General features: G+C 35.1%; 1 protein-coding gene and 1 long non-coding RNA gene across 3 annotated transcripts; both read left to right on the plus strand.

Moving 5' to 3' along the window:
* The first annotated feature begins 1,968 nt into the window (after positions 1–1,968).
* LOC150032456 (uncharacterized) lies at positions 1,969–5,200 on the plus strand. 2 transcript variants are annotated; one of them, XR_016524411.1, is made up of 5 exons: positions 1,969–2,432; positions 2,565–2,722; positions 2,870–2,973; positions 4,813–4,904; positions 5,021–5,200. It is a non-coding gene; the product is annotated as an uncharacterized LOC150032456 (long non-coding RNA). The 2 variants fall into 2 exon arrangements; XR_016524410.1 differs by having other exon boundaries at positions 2,565–2,973.
* Positions 5,201–6,591: 1,391 nt separating this feature from the next.
* Positions 6,592–11,332, plus strand: LOC120090488 (RNA-directed DNA polymerase (reverse transcriptase)). Its single transcript, XM_039048194.2, has 4 exons — positions 6,592–6,955; positions 7,075–10,200; positions 10,394–10,494; positions 10,946–11,332. Exons 1-2 carry the CDS (start codon positions 6,740–6,742, stop codon positions 9,376–9,378), a joined length of 2,520 nt encoding a protein of 839 aa, XP_038904122.2. The 5' UTR covers positions 6,592–6,739; the 3' UTR covers positions 9,379–10,200; positions 10,394–10,494; positions 10,946–11,332.
* The last annotated feature ends 6,083 nt before the right edge of the window (positions 11,333–17,415 follow it).

Below are 17,415 nucleotides of genomic sequence, written 5' to 3' on the forward strand. Positions count from 1 at the left end.
TAGGGGAAACTAAATGGCTACAAATACCGAATTTTATCCAAAATTGTTCAAGATGTTTTTGTCGTTCCTATGTCAACTGTGGCTTCTGAATTAGTATTTAGTATAGGAGGGAGGATTTTGATTCTTTTAGAAGTTCATTATCACCTAAAATAGTGGAAGCTTTAATTTGTACACAAAATTGGATCTATGGTAAAATATCCTTATTAGATCTTCCTCCACAGCTTGAAGAAATGGAGATTTGTGAAAAAACTGAGAGTGGTAAGTGGTGCCTCTAACTTAATTGTTATTCATTTTTTGAAATTTACTATGCATTTTTATATGACATAAATACCTTTATATTGTTTTTTTTCTAGATAATATACAGCCCTCTAGAGGTGTACACAAAGTCACCAAAAATCGATCCGATCAATCGAAACCGACCATTTTGAGGGTGTTCGACCGAAATTTTAATGTAGTCGATCGGTTGTCGGTTTCTTGTAGTAATTTTTCATCAGTCGGTCGGTCGATTTCGTAAAATCTAACAAAGCTGACCAATCGACCGACATATAGCTTTAAATTCTGCTTTATTATCATTATTATTAAAAACAACCCATCCCCTTTTCGCAAACCCAACCCAAAAGAAACCCTTAATTTTTCCACTTACATATAAAGGAAAATAGACCCTAACTTTTCATTTCTTCTCCTTCAATCTCCATTTTAATTTCTGTTGGGTTTTATGTCCTAAAACTCGTGGTTTGTAAATAGTAGAACTTATTCTAAAAATTCAATAAAGTTGTTATTGAATATATTGTTTTTTAGAAATCCAATAAACCAAAGTCCCTTGACTATTACATGAGTACTTGAACTTTATGTGGAGACATACAAGTGGATCAGGTTCGAGTAAATAGTCAAAATGATCTATAGTATATGAATAAGGCTGGGTACCTTATTCTGGTAACACTATTGGATGCGGCCTACTCTGTAGTTGTTACAAAGAGTTGTAAAATGCTATAAATGAAGTGATCCTAATTCGTTCATGTTGAGACATGAGGAGTGGGGGTGTCCTGTGCAAATGAGTTTTGTGCAAGATCGAACCACGAAACCAGTCACTTTTACTTTATAAGGCTGTTTACTATTTAAGACTGACTATTTCAAAGTGATGACCTAGGTAACTTGACCTTAATCCTGAGCTAACTATGAACTCCTGTTTGTTCGGGATTATCCTTTGATCTGCAAACGGTAAGAGTAGACCAACTGCGTCTGCTCAATAAGCTTACCATTTTGGGGATAAGACCGGATGAATAGCTAGGAACATAGGGTGTAAGAGGGAATTCACTCCTACCCGATTCAAGGTTAGTAGAGAGGTTGATCCCTTTAAGTGCTGATTCTGGGTCTTGAACAAGAGATCTCACCCTCTCATTAGCTCGAGAGGGATTCGATTTGTTGATTGGATCACAAATCAAGTGTTCATTAGGGGATCAGTGGAACTTAAGGAACAAGAGGTAATTTCAGGGGTAAAACAGAGATTTGACCTAGCCGTTAGTACGAGCAACCTGTGAAGGGTTAACTTACTAATCATGGTTATATCGAGTGAACATAATATATCTACAGTTAGGGAAGTTCAGCTATGGGCTTTAGTGGAATCACCCATTAGTTAACGAATGGGGGTTAGATTGGTCTAATGAGTTTAGCCGATTAATCTCAGATCGTTGGAGCCCATGATCTGTAGGTCCGCGAGGTCCCCCTACTAGCTCGTAAATGGATTAGCTCTAGAATAGCGTGATAAGTTAATTTGAAGTGTTCAAATTAGAATTAAATGAAATTGGAAAAATAATATTTAAATATGATTTAAATATCTAAAGATGAAATTGTGTAAAAATTAATTTAATATTTGATATTAAATTAATTGTAATTATTTAAATTGTTTAAATAATTATTTATTAATTTTATTAAAGAAAATTAATTTATAAAATTAATTTTGTAAAATTAATAATATTTTCAGTTTTATTAAATAAAATTGATTTACAAAATCAATTTTGATAAAATTGAAAAAGAAAAGAAAAATACAAAGTTGGAAAAATGGGATTTTCTATTGTCTTCTTCCTACTAGCTCACAAACAACCCACTTTAACTTTTCATTAACTCCAAGCATGAGCTGCATGTCATGTAGCAAATCTTTTTGCATGAACGTATGCAATATATTGAAGAGATTTGAGTGTTTTGAAGGTAAGGTAACCGAACAAATTTTTTAGAAAAATTCGTGAGAGAAGAAGTTGTTCTTCTTTAGGTTGCTATTGTGAGTTTCTCCAAATTCCCTTAATTCCAGCTTATTTTGAGTCCCACTACTCATTCTTGCATACCAAGAGGATAGTAAGGAAGATCTTGGAGTGGTCTACTACAAGATTCAGTGGAGATTTACAGCTGGTTCAAAGCTTAGAGAAAGTTATTCAAAGGTATATCATGAAACCCATTTATTTCTGTTGAAGCATGTTTTCTTTTCTGCCAAAATTAATGAATTAAAGTGCTTATGGATCCTGGTTTCTTCTGTTGTGCATTGGTACCTTCCAACAATTTCTTCATTTCAGTGTTTCATAACCAACCGACAACCACCACCCTTGAAGTTCGTGTGACTGCTTCTGATGTTCGTGCTTCCAGTTCCAACGTTCATGCTTCCACTGTCCACTGTCGAGTGTCCGAACTATTTTTAACAGTGTGCTTCCAGTGTTCTGCGACCACCAACAGTGTTTGTTTGCAACTTTAAGATTCTTTCAAAGAGCACGTTTCATTTCATTCTCTCTAGTCTCTATTTTGGAGCTTACTATTTTAGTTTTAATGTTGCAATTTTAATGTTGTATTTTTCTAAGAAAATCTGAAAATGTTTGTTTTATAGGGTAGATATGGATACACCAGAAAATTCAGCAACAGTTCAGGATCAGGATCTAATAGAGGTTCCAGACACAATCAAAGCAACAACAAGCAGTCCAATAAATAAGCGTAAGAATACTAAAACCTCTATTGTCTAGGACCATTTTGAGAAAATTAATGATTGTAATCCTGATGACCTTTACGCTAAATGTAAATATTGTGGGATAAAGTATGTTTGTCATTCTAAACGAAATGAGACTGGAACCTTAAAAAACCATTTATCAAGTTGTAAGAAATATACATATCAGAGAAAGAGAGAACTGGGACAAGCACAATTGGTATTCAAACCCAAAGAAGCTATTGGTGAGTTTGATTCGAAACTTTTTTGTGAATTCTTTAGTTTGGAGAGTTGTCAGAAAGCCCTTGCTGAGATGGTGATTTTAGATGAATTGCCTTTTAGGTTTGTGGAGGGCATTGGTTTTCAAAGATTCATAAACAAATCGATTGCATTGTATGAGCCTAAGTTTCTTATTCCATCACGAGTAACCATGGCTAGGGATCTACTTAAGATTTATGTTAGTGAGAAAAAATGGTTGAAAGAGACATGTTTAAGATACAACAATATAGGGTTTCTCTCATTACTGAATGTTGGACTTCTGGACAAAACATGAATTATATTATGTTAATTGTCCATTTCATTGATTCTAAGTGGAATTTACATAAGAGGATTCTTAGTTTTACTACCATTGAAAATCATAGAGGTGAAACCATAGGTAGGACCATTGAAAAGAATTTAAAGAGTTGGGGTATTGATAAAGTTATGACTTTGACTGTTGAAAATGCAAGCTCAAATAATACAGTTGTGGCTTATCTTGTTTAGAGATTTAGTAGTGGGTTGTTCTTGAAAAGTGAATTTTTACATATTAGATGTTGTGCCCATATACTGAAGCTTATTGTTTGTAATGCATTTAAGGAGCATTATGAGTGCATTAGTAGAATTCGCAATGCCATTAGATTTGTAAGGTCTTCTTCTACACGAGGTATAAAATTTAAGAAGTGTATTGAAATTGAAAAAATTGAAAGAGTTTAGTATGCCTTGACATTAGCACTAGATGGAACTCTGCGTGTATGATGCTTGATACAGCTACTAAATTTGAAAAAACATTTGATAGATTGGAGGATGACAAACCCACTTTTGCAAGTGAATGCCAGCCTACCAAAGATGATTGAGAGAATGCTCTGATGTTGGTTAGGTTTTCGGAAGTGTTTTACAATGTCACTTTAAAACTTTTAGGCTTTTTGTATAGTACTTCCAATGTGATTTTCCACCAAATTAGCACCATTCATGATTGCATACAAGAAAATTTTATGGATAATAAAAATCCAATTCTTGTGAATGTGACTAAGAGCATGGAGGCTAAGTTTGATAAATATTTGGGAAATAATGAGAACACTAATTTGCTATTATATGTTGCTTTTGTGTTATATTTGCAATAAAAGTTGAGGTTTTTATCATATTGTTTCAACAAGTTGTTACTGAAGCTAAAAATATGACAAATAAAGTGGAGGATGTTTTGAGAAGGCTCTTCAATGCATATAGTTCGTCTTCTTTTTGTGGGGATGAGAATGATAGTGTGTTTGCTAATATGGCTAGGGATAGGGTTCCGGTTCAAACAATGGGTATAGAGGAAAAGTATGGATTTTCTTCAAGATTCTCAAGTGTTGATGCAACCCAATTTGATAAGGCAAATGAACTTGATGTGTATTTGCTTGAAACTCTTGTTAAGAATGATCCAGCCTTTGACATACTTAATTGGTGGAAGCATAATAGTCATCGGTTTGAGATTCTTAGTGCATTAAATAAAGATATATTGTCAATCCCAGTATCGACGGTTGCATCTGAGTCCACTTTTAGTATTGGAGGACGTATAGTTGACTCATTACGTTTTTTATTGGCTCCTAGAACAGTCGAGGCTCTTATATGTACTCATGGCTCAGTTCTAAATAGATAGATATTGATCTTTACAAGCAATGCGAGGAAGACTGAACGGTTGAAAAAGGTATTGTATTGGTTTTACTTTTTTTTTTTTTTTAACAATTATTAAGATAAGAATTAAGAAATCATAAACAATATTGACTTATTATTATTATTTTTGTACATTTGCTAATTTTGTAGGATTCAGAATGATCATGGATGAAGAAAAAGACATTGAAGACTTTGAAGACTTTGAAGACTTTGACTTCTTAGATTGAATTTTAATTTGGACTTGTTATGTATTTTTCTTTTTTAGTTTGGACTTGTTATGTATTTCCTTTTTTTCATTTGGACTTATGTTATGTGGTGTCATAGTGTGTATTTCTTATGTTATTTTGGACTTATGTTATGTAATATCTAATATGTAGTATGTAATATGTATTTCCTATCTTGTTTGATGGCTAGATGTTATGTCTTTCAAAATTTGACTTATGCAATATGTATGAGAAAAAGAAATTGAGAACATGACTTAATATGTATTTGTATAAGTCTATGAATTATTTTGTACTTATGTAATATGTAATATGTATGATACTTTTTCAATGTTTTTGTTTAAAGCACTAATTTTAAAATAACTTCCAATGGCACTTGGCAACCCTAGATTAGATGTACAGCCCTAGTTGTGATCCACATCTAACAAAATAAGGAAGATTGGGTCCAAATTTGAAGTTCCTAATCAAATGACCAACACCAAGTATGCTTGTCAATTTTCAACAAATTTTGAACAGAACGAAGTCATTATAATTTGGGTTGGAGGGGAGGAAGGAGGAGGAGGAGGGGAAAAAGAAAGGAAGGAAAAAAAGAAGAAGAGGGAGGGAAAAAAACCCGACCAAACCAACTGACCAACCCGACCGGTCGTCGGCCAGTTTTCAAAGCAAAATTCCTACAATTTGGTTCTAGAAACATACAAAAAGACTGGTCAATTTTTGGTACCGATTTCCTCTAAGAATCGACATCGACCGATGTACAACCCTACAGCCCTTCATCACAACACAAAAATGAAATTCAGTGGGTTGACAATTTTTATGGTAAGTTGAATACTTATATGATATATATTTTTATTTTTTATTGTTGATTTATTTTATTTAAACTAACTTGTAATATTTTTAAATTTTCAGGACTAAGCTGAATCCTCGGGATGCTAATAATTGTAGATTTAGAGGTTTGGTTCATAGTTTAGTCATTGACTGTCGTTATATAATTCTATAGGATTAAGAACTTATGTGGTTATGTATTGTATTCTATTAATGTTGTACTTTATGTTTGTAGCTAACTATGGATTCAAGATATGTGATTTCACATATATGGATATATTGTACTTTATGTTTTAGAAGTTTGATTCACGAATATTTTTGTGACTGTGGATTGTGGATATGCCAATTAATGTTTAAAGACTATTTTAGTTTATATTTATCTTGGAGGTTTTTATAATGATTGGGTTGTTGTAAGATTTCTTGATCTACCAAAAATAGGGGAAAGAAAACACACAACTCGATAACTCAACCCAACCTAGGGCTAGGTTGGGTTGGGTACCCTATTTGACTTACTTGGATAGCCAATCCAATCAATCTGAATTTTTAGGCTGGTCCAAAAAATACCCTCAATCCGATCGAATTCAACCAATGTACAACCCTAGCCATTAACATTAACAGTGGAAAAACAAAGTTGCTTTTCTATTTAATGAAATGTTCATTGTAACATAGCCCTTATTTTCAGGGAAACCCCTTCTTCCAATTTCATTTCGGCCCCGCCTCTATACTATTATTCCACTGCCCCGTCACTCCTCCCTCTCTCTTCCGTCCATACCCACTCGCCGACGACAACTACTGGCGGCCGGCAAAACGCGATTCCAGCGGCTTGATGACCGTTTCCGATGAACGGCGGCAGAAAATTGCATGCCTCTGGGTTGTTTACATTCGTCTTCCCTGGTCCTCGCCAGTTTCGCTTTCTCAGTCACTCAACCAATTCTGCGACTTTCTCTCTGCCTCTTTTGCTTTCAACCTCTTTCCTTCGCTACCCTTCCATTGTTTGCATTCGATTTCTTTCTCTCTTGTTTTCAGAAATTTCGCTGACCTGGTATGTGAATTGAATTCTTCTTGATTAATTACTAATCTTTCTGTTCTGTTTTCTTCATGGATCAGAAAGCTGTATAATTTTCTTGTGTACTGAACAGCTCGTTGTACCCTTAACTTCAGATGTTCATCCACTTTAGAAAAGTAGTGACTCCATTGAAACCCAAGCTCTCAAATTCCCTCACCAAGCTTTACTCCCATCTGCCATTGAAATTGAAGCATTCGCCTCTGCTCAACCTTCCGTCTCAACATTCTCCAGAAACCCTCACAAGGTCCCAACTCAAGGCTCTAGTTCTCAGCCGTTTCTCCCAGGGCAAGTTCTTCGACCTTTTTCAAAATGTTGTTGCCTCTCCTTCTGTTCTTCTCACTGCCTCCCAAAACCTCATCACTCCGCCACTCAGTAATGCCCCCGATTCCTTACCCCTTTTCGATTTGGTCTCCAATTGCTTTTCGGTCGAGGTCATGGCTCGGGAGCTCTCCGAAAATCGTTTCGATGTTGGAGCTTGCTGTGTTCGGATGGTATCATTGGAAGGGAAAGGTGAGTCTCTTGTCTTACCGAATTTGAAATTGAAGGTCTTAATCGAGGCGATTAGGATGGTGTTTGAAATTGTTTATGATGAACGATTTGTAACGTTCTCTTATGGTGGGCGTGTCGGTATGGGGCGACACACTGCGATTAGATACCTGAAAAACTCGGTGCAAAACCCTAGCTGGTGGTTTACAGTTGCATTTCGTCACAAAAAGTTTGAATCTGTACATGTAAATACGTTGTGCTTATTGATGGAAGAGAAAATTAAGGATGATATTTTGATTAATATGTTAAGGAAACTGTTTGAATTGGAAGCAATTCAAATTGAATTAGGTGCTTGTTATTTAGGAAGGGGTTTACCTCAGGAAAGTAGTTTGTGTTCTATCTTGTTTAATATATACTTCAATGGCTTTGACAAAGAAATTCAACAAATACGTCTCCAAAAAAATGAAGAAAATCCTAAGTTCAGTCTGGACGAGATTGTTTCTTTTCATAATCCGGTGAAAATATATGCTGTTAGATATCTTGATGAGATATTAGTTATAACATCAGGATCGAAGATGCTAACAATGGAGTTGAAAAGTCAAGTGCTAAAGTATTTAGAAGGGAATTTAGAATTAGAAGTGGATCGAATGAATACTGCAATTCATAGTGCTGTCTCAGAGAAAATTAGTTTCTTAGGAATGGAACTACAGGCAGTAGCACCTTCAGTTCTGCATCCACCGATGTCGGAGAAGGCAATTAGGGCAAGGAAGAAGTACCTTAGACAGAAGGAAGTTAGAGCAATAGAATTGAGAAATGCCCGTGAGAGAAACAGGAAAAAATTGGGATTAAAGATATTGAGTCACGTGTTCAAGAAATTGAAGCAAACTAGTGGGTTTAAATCTGAATTCCGAATCGAGAAGGAAGTTAGAGATATCTTCAGAAAGTGGGCCGATGAAGTGGTGCAAGATTTCTTTCAGTCCTTTGAAGATCATGCGGAGTGGCACCGTGAGCTGTCAGCAGGTGATTTCCTCTCTTTAAAACACATAAGAAATCAATTGCCAGAAGATCTAGTGAATGCTTATGATAGGTTTCAAGATCAGATAGACAAGCACTTGAATCCTGTAAAGGTTAAAAAGGAAAAGGCTCAGGAGGATGAAGAGAAAAGAGTGGAGGAAGAAGAACTATATGCTAAAAGAACAGTTGAGGACTTAACAAGGCTATGCATCAAAGTCGATGCTCCTATAGAGCTTGTTAGGAAGGCAGTCAAGATGGTTGGGTTTACAAATAAAATGGGTCGTCCTCGGCCAATCAGCTCACTCATTGCTCTTGAAGACACTGATATTATCAAGTGGTATTCCGGTGTAGGAAGACGGTGGTTAGACTTCTTTAGCTGTTGTCATAACTATAAGATGGTCAAAACTGTTGTAACTTACCACTTAAGGTTTTCTTGTATTTTGACATTGGCAGAAAAGCATGAATCAACCAAACGGGAAGCCATGAAACATTACAGTAAGGATTTGAAAGTCTATGATCTGAATGGCAATGAAGAAATGCACTTCCCAACAGAAAGAGAAGTTAAGATGTTGGGAGAAAGAAATCTTGTAGACCCATACCCTGTGGATGGGGCTTTATCTTTGCTTCTGATTAGGTTAGCCACTGATGAAGCTTCATATCCTTGTATTGCTCATTTTTGCAATAGAACAGACTCTATTTTATATCGTGTCCGATTACTGCAAAGGACTCTGAATGTCAATCCATTGAATGGAGTGGAATGGGTTAAAGGGTTGGGAGTGATTCATGAAAGTTTAAATCAGAGATGCCTCCCTCTCTGTGCTGATCACATTAGTGATTTATACATGGGGAAAATCAACCTTCAAGACTTGGACTGCACCTTATCATTGGATATGGACTGAATGTAATTCATTTTACTTCTGAAATTCCTTTCATCCTCCATGTTGAGAAGATGGTACTAATACGTCTTAGCCACCCCTCCTTTGTGTATCCGGGTTGTATACAAATCATTCAATTCTATGAATGTTGGTGAGCCGATGCCCAAATCAAGGAAGCAAAAGGGGGTGTGAACAGACTCTTAAAGAGAAAGTAGGTGATAGAGAGGTTTTGAGAGAAAAAGTTCCTACATGAGCCTGCATTATTCTCCCTTATTTGTAGGAAGTTGGCCCATTAAAAGAATGAACATGACAAGATAACATGGTTCACTCTTCTGGAAGCCACTTGACAGAGACAGGGTGTACAAGCTCATCTCATGGAAAATTTGTTAGTTTCAGGAAGCATAGCTCCGGGAAGATCTTTCTTATATTGTATTCCCTATAATCTTTCTCTGCGGCCTTTTCTTCATTCTGCTGTAGATTCAAATTTATTAGTGTGTGCAGTATAAATCAGTGTACTAGGAGATGCAGAGGTTAATACATTTGGCACAAGTGATTGCTTTGCAGTTGAGCTATATCCTTTGGTCCTTGAGGTTTAGAGTCAGTGTCTTTATGGATCTTGAAGTTTCAGAAGATGATTTTGTCTTTGAAGTTCAGAAAAATGTTCAAAATGGTCCTAGAGTTGATTGTTAGAGAAGATGGTGTGGCAGTACAGGATCGATTGATGTGGCATTTTTATAAGTTGGCATTCCACTTCTTCTCCCTCTCTTCTTCATTCACCTTGTAATCTTCGGGCAACAAGACACACTGCCTTCATAATGTTGCTGTCGCGTGGTTGAAATTTAAGAGGTCCATTTAATTTTAAATAATCATTTAGAATGATCTATTTTTTTTCGCTCGTTGGTTGATTACTTTCATGTATTTCTTCTGGTCACGTATACCTCTTTCCCAATTTGATAGTTCATTCCATTTGGATCCTAGAATATTTTACTGATTGGATGCTTATACTCAGTTCATTCATTTTGGTATTTCTTTTATGAAGGTGCCTAATATGCGGAAGGATTGACTACAAGGGATAGCCTTTGTAAGGATTGACTACAAGGGATACTCTTTGGAAGGATTGATTACAAGGGATAGCCTTAGGTTGGTCATTAACTTTGAATTTTATACTGCTATTTTCTTTATTGCTGAGGGTGACATAAAGATTAGTTAATTTTTTGTTTTGTTTCTTGTAAATGTTTTCTCAATGTTATGGACATTCCATGGGCAGCAATATTAAAATGTACTTTTTTATTTAGTTCTCCGCCTGCCATTTCCCTATTTATTTTCTTCTCAATACTGCTCACATTGGTCCAGTGTGCTAGGAGTTTGAGTTAATAGTTTAAATGATTCAAAGGACCAAGACTTGAGAGCAAGCCTATATTGCCGAATTACATTGATTGTTATTCCTTGTGAGTTTGCTAGTTAATGAATATTATGATCGTCTTAGCATTTGTTTGCAATTAAAAACATCTAAAAGTTTCTGGCGCAATGTGCTTATGTTTAAAGAACTGTTCCTCATGTAATATGGATTTACCTTTGCTTCAACCACCAGGAACTCAAACGAAAAGGAGGAAGTTAAAAGAGAAACCAATTCTAGAGTTGATTTTTCTTTCTGCCAGTATACTCGACAATCAAGAGCTTTTTACTCAACTCTTCTCTGGGAGGTTCAGTTTACAAGATCGGTGTGGAATTGTTTCTTTCATGAGTTTGATTGTGTTTGCTCGCCAGAGGGATATTCGTTTGATGATCGGGGAGTTCCTTCCCCATCCGCCTTTCAAAGAGGCTGTTTTTTGTGGTTCACGAGAGGTGTGTGTGTGTGTTTTTTTTTTTTTTGGAAAAGAAAACACCACTTTTTATTGATCAAATGAAAAGAGACTAATACTCGAATTACATGAAACTACTAAAAGAAAGAATAGAGATCAACAAATGCACTTGACTATCTCAACTAGGTTGATACACCCATAGAATCTTCATCATACCCCAAAACGAACATTTCGAATAAAATAGAAAACCATGTGTTTAAAAATACCATTACATGGAAGGAATGAAAGCATTCCAATTAAGATTATCTTGAATAGAATAATCCAAAAAATTCTTGAAAAGTGAACACCAAGAAGAAGTTTTAACTCTTGCAATCTCATAATGGTTAAACCATTGAAAAATTCGTGGGAGGTGTGCTTTTGTGGGATCTTTGGGGGAGAAGAACAATGGTGTTTCGAGGTGTCAATAGGGACCTTTGTGAGGTTTGTCCTTAGTGAGGTTCCATGCTTCTCTTTGGGCTTTGGTTTCGAAGACTTTTGGTAATTATTCACTTGGACAATATCTTACTTAGTTGGAAATCCTTTCTCTAGTGGGGTTTTTTTGTGGGCTTGGTTTTTTTTTGTATGCCCTTGTGTTCTTTCATTTTTTTTCAATGAAAGTAGTTGCCACCAACACGAATGATGATGGCCCTTCAAAGAGAACTCTCCAACACTAAAGCTAGCCGTTTGTGACTTCTATGTCCAACAATTTGGTATGCTTTCGATGACTTGCGTTCAACCTTTTCTGAGTGCCTGTATTCTGCATTGCCTTGGTTTTCAAATGTTCATATGTAGTATTGGTCTCATGAAAGCAGCTATAATTTAAATTTGGTGTAGTTTGGTAAATGAGTATCCCTAGAGAATACTGTGACGGTTTTGACCGCCCCCATCTTCTCGAGGGGCTGAGAAAAGTAATTGTCCATAGTGGCATTGCCTTGGAAGATTCACTGTGGGATAGATATCATTCTTGTTGGTTAAGATTTTATTAGCAAAAATTTTTATCTCCAGATTGGTAGGAATTCATTGTAATAATCTTATCAGTCTCAGCTTGAATGATTTAATCTGCCTCTTTTGTTCGTTTTGGCTGTTGATGCATGCATCACTTTTAAAAGTATCTCATAAGTATTTAAAGTTTCAATTTGCATCATTTGTTGTAGGTGTTTACTAGATTTGTGAATTAAAATAAAATTATATTAATCAATGATCCATTTGATGCAGCATTGAAAATGCAAGGGATTAACCAACATAAATTCTTTACATTTTATATTGGTTTCCTCACAGATGCAAAAAAAAATTATATCTTAGGCTCCGTTTATAATTAAGTTTATAAACACTAATTTTACATAGCTTTTGTTGTTAGAATTAAATTAATGGCTAAAGTATTTCTTTAACGAATATGAAAATCATAATTGGAGTATTGTGAGGAACAAGCACAAATTTTAAAAATTAAAAAATAATAACAAAATTGTTATCAAATGAAGTCTAAATGACTATTAGACTTTGCTTGAGAATCGAGCTTGTAATTTAAATTGTTTTAGTTTTTTGCGAGTTGTCGCTTGAGATAACAATGTGTGCAAGTTAGTTTGGACACTTGTGTATATATGTTAAAAAAATATTTTTATTTCTTTTATTTGGTGGAAGGGGTCAACAGTTTTAAAAGAAAAACAAATTTTAAGAATTTCGAAATTTGCAATGATCTTGGTTGAATTGAACATGGGAACTTGAGTAGCTCATTGTATCTTTAGATCCAAGCTCTATAACCTTTTCCTGAGGTGAAAATGAGATTTGATCCCGCTATTGAGAAACTAAGTTTTTTAACCTTCTTCCTCCATCTTTACAAAAATAACCAAAGATGTACGAGTGATGGGTTTCGCTCCTCGATCTCGCTCCAAAAAAATTTACTCTACATTATCATCCAATAATACAATAGGGAGTTGAACAAAGTGTCATAACCAATAAACTTCTTAAACTATAAAGAATCGAAATCACACGTATCTCTAAATTATTGAGCATCACAAAATTTAGAATCTTTGACTTCAAAGAGAGGATTGAACATGTAATATAAGCAAAGAGAGAAAATAGTGAATAAAACGGAAGGATGAAGATCAAATGCTCGGTATGCTATTTGGTGATTTCTTGTGTTTAATTTAACTAAGGCTCTAAATCGTAAACAGAAATCAACGACATTGAGCAAAGTTTATGGGGCCTCACGATTTGAAATCACAAACGAAGAGATAAATTAGGAGTAAAATACATAAGGTTCTTTAATATGTTTGTTCGATGGTTGATGAGAATGTTAAGTGAGGAGAGTGTGAATCGAGAAGCGGGAACGAGATCGAGGAGTAGGAGCCTCCGATTTCAGCTCTGGTAGGAGACGATGTTGTTGGGGTGGTTGTTTTTACTGCAGTTGGTTTCAGGTTGGTGCAGAAGAGTGGAAGCATAATCATTTAATCGAGAACAATTTTTAATAAGGGAAAGGGGAGCAAAAGATGTATCTTTTCTTGAGAGACGTATTTGGTGGAATTGAATTGAATGAGAACAAGAACAACTAGGCAGACGTGGTTGACATGGCTTCTCCGCAAGAAGAGTATTAAATTTGGACAGGATTCCCGTAAAGAATAAATAGACCTTGTCCTTAGGACAAGTGCACATTGATAACAAATAATAATAGGAAGTATTTGTTGGAATCAAGTGTCAAATTCTTGTTGTGCAATGAAAAATCTACTGTCTTGAAAGTAAAATTTGGCGCGACCTTGGTGCTAAATCATGTATGTCGGTTGCTCTCTAAGGTTAACACAACTTCCAAACTCAAGCATGCACTTGTCGGAGAAAGGAATGAAATTGTTAGAACCTATATGCTCAGACCACAAAGAGAAAACAGAGAAGAGAGGGGATCAATTTTTGCATATATCTTTTTCCAATAACTAAAAACCTTTTAAAGGAAAGATAAGATCGGTTTTTAAAACAAAAAAAAAAAAAGAAAACCATTTTGAAATTAATTTAAAAACTAGTTTGGAATCAATCGAGATTAATTCTTAGAATTCATCACACGGTAATAAAACTATTTTTTCTTTTTCTTTTTCTTTTTCTTTTTTTTTTTTTTTTTTTTTTTTTTTTTTTTTGCCTATGTTAGTCATTCCCAACAATCCCCCACGAATGGCTGGTATAATAAACAGAACAAAAGACATTTTATAAAACTTGTTTTCTGAGCAAAGTTAGGAAACAAAACCTAAACATCAATATCTTGACGATTTGAATTGATGCATAGTGAAATGGGACAACAACTTTATTAGAGAGGGTGAGTTACCTCTTGAACTTTTAGTAACTATTGTTGAGACCCTTACAATACGTTTTACTCCTTAAATCTCCATTGATTCCACGATAAAAGTGTGTTATTTAAGGCCATGCACATAGAACCTCGGGTCAACGTGAAAGCTCGAGAAAAAAAATCCTTAAACTTTTTCATAGAAGACGGTCTTCACATTCACGTTTATTGCTTCATCAAGTCTATCACAATAGACCACTAAAAAAACTGAGATATGAAACTTCATATCTACTCCATACTAAAACTAACTTCATCAAGTCTATCAAAGACAAACCACTGAAAAACTAAGCTATGAAGATTTAGATCTATCCATCAAGTCCATATCAAGACCACTCAAAGAAAGGGCTATGAAATTTTGTCCATCAAGTTCGTAAAGACCACCCAAATAGAAGGCAATGGACCATCAAATCTATCGCAATAGACCACCTACATAAAGGGCTATGGAATTTTGTCCATCAAGTTCGTACTAGGATCACCCAAATAAAGGGCTATAGACCATCAAATTTATTGCAATAGACCACTCAGATAAAGGCTATGGACCACTATAAGGGTTTGAGTCCTATACTTGTTGAAAATTCTAGAAACACTCTCCTTATTAGGCCTTTGGTCAGAGGATTCATTAAGTTCCTCTCAGACCACAAAAACTCTAAAGAGATAATCTCTCCTTTCAATAGCTGTTTCACAGCTCCATGTATAAGGCGTATATGCCTCCTTTTTCCATTATATATACTATTAGCAATTTCTATGGAAACCTGTGAATCACAGTGCAAAGAGACTGGTACTGATACTCTTCGTTGCTAAGTTACTGGTACTGATACTCTTCACAATGGTACATTTCACAATAGTCTTCTAAGCCACTCAATCTCTTGACCTACTTATTATACAGCAATAAACCCAGACTTCATAGTGGACTTTGCTATATAAGCCTGCTTTGCTAGTTTCCATGAAATAGCTCCTCTACCCAATAAGAACACATATCCACTAGTAAAGCTTACTTCGTTGCTATGTTGTCCAGTTTGCATATACTACAATTCTAATATGGCAGAAAATTATTAAAATACAAACAACAATCTATTATACCTATCTTAATAAACGACGAACAACATTTAATCTTCTCACAAAATATGTAATAACAGGTAGGGGTGAGCAAATCAAACAAAAAAAAAAAACGATCCAACCAACTGAAATCGGCCAAACCGATGTCGGACGAGCGGTTTTATAATATTTTCGGTTAGTGTGAGTTTTTTAATGTGAAAAATCGAATTTTGGTCGGTCAGATGGTTTGAAATCTGTTTTCTTGACCTACCCAATAAATATATACATTTTCTGCATAAAAATACTTTGAATGTCATGTAAAAGTTAGCCTGAAAAGTCTTCTTCATCACGTTATTAGTCTTGATGAGAGTGAATCAACAAAAATAATAATCATAATAATAATAATAATCTCTTTTCAGTTTTCATTACACTTTGAAATTCATGAACTTACTATTTATTAAAAAAAACCAAATAATCATTTTCCATCTCTCTTATCTTTTCAAAATTAAAACCTTTTCTCTTTTATTCTCTCTCCATCATTTTCCATCCTTTCTTCGCTCTCTCATTTTTGTGTACTTCATCTTCTTCCGCCGTTCTTTTCTCATTCATTTTCTCCACCTCTTTCCAGTTTTCAGTTATTCTTCTCTCTTTCCCATACCTTCTTTTATTCTCTTTTATCCATTTTTCTCTCTTCTTTTCCCTTCCTCTTCTACTTACTCCTCTCTTTCCACATTCATTTTTCTTTCTTATATCTTCTCATTTTCCTTTTTTTCTTTTTTCCAGTTTGACGGTGTCACAAAAATTGATCAAAATCGACCATTCGTTCGAGTGGTTGGCGGGTTGACGTCCCCACCTGCTCCAAAACCACCAAAAACCAACCGATAGAAACTGACATATCGGTGGTCGGCGACGGTTTTCTTCCATAATCGACACTGCCCAACCAATGACCACCCCTAAAAGTGAGAAAGTTCACCACGATTACAGAAAAAAGTTAAGGAGCAAATGTTGACTCTGATAATAGGCAAAAACTTTAAGCCAAGTCATCTAACTTAAGTAAGAAATAGTAAAATAAGATGATGTCATTTGATGGGTTAGTTTAACATCCTCTTTCAAACGAGAGGGTGACGCTATCATATAGAGTTTGTGATGCAGGCTGCTGAGTTTGTGCTCATCTGCAAGTTGCACTTCTGAATTGGTAGCCAATAATAATGCATATTCATGTTATCACACTAAGCAATGGGAGTTGACTAACTATATTGCCCAATTTTAAGAAAGAAGTGATTGAATCCAACTATATTCGGCTGTAGAATGAGTAAGAGAATGATACTCTCATTCGGTACTAGACCTTGCAACCATGTGTCGTTTCTTGGATGACCAAGAAACTAAAGAGTTGCAATGAAAACATAATAAAGCTGCAACGGATTTCTTGTCATCTACACAACAAGTCCAATCAGCATTAGAAAAAACAACAATTTGAAGAGAATTGATTGGGAAATATTCGGCCCATGAGACAAAAGTGTCTTTTAAATACTGAATCACCCAATTGACAGCTTGCCGATGGGTTATTTAGATTTGTGGGGAGTTTTAAAACTTAATTAGGGAAAAGTGAGAGTTTTAAATTTATTTAGGGAAAAAGGGTCTTTTTTTGTCCATGTTCGAATATGTCTCTTCAAGAGATGCATTTGACAATATTTTATTATTTTTTTCCCGTGCTGAATGTGTCTCTTCAAGAGACGTATTCATTAAAAAAAATAAAAAGAGACGCGCTTAAAAAAAACTAATAAAATATTTTTGTTTTTATTTTTTTCATTCTTTTAGCAACCCGAAATCCAACTCTTTCATTACTTATGTTTTTTTACAGTT

This window comes from Benincasa hispida, chromosome 11 (genome assembly GCF_027475165.1).
Source record: "Benincasa hispida cultivar pf3 chromosome 11, pf3_genome.v1.1, whole genome shotgun sequence".
NCBI lineage: Eukaryota > Viridiplantae > Streptophyta > Magnoliopsida > Cucurbitales > Cucurbitaceae > Benincasa > Benincasa hispida.

What these genes read in the sequence shown, in the direction of transcription:
- LOC120090488 (XM_039048194.2), top strand. Translation starts at nt 6,740, where the DNA reads ATGACCGTTTCCGATGAACGGCGGCAGAAAATTGCATGCCTCTGGGTT. An exon ending in TCAGAAATTTCGCTGACCTG is followed by an intron (nt 6,956 to 7,074) that starts GTATGTGAATTG and finishes CCTTAACTTCAG; the next exon opens with ATGTTCATCCACTTTAGAAA.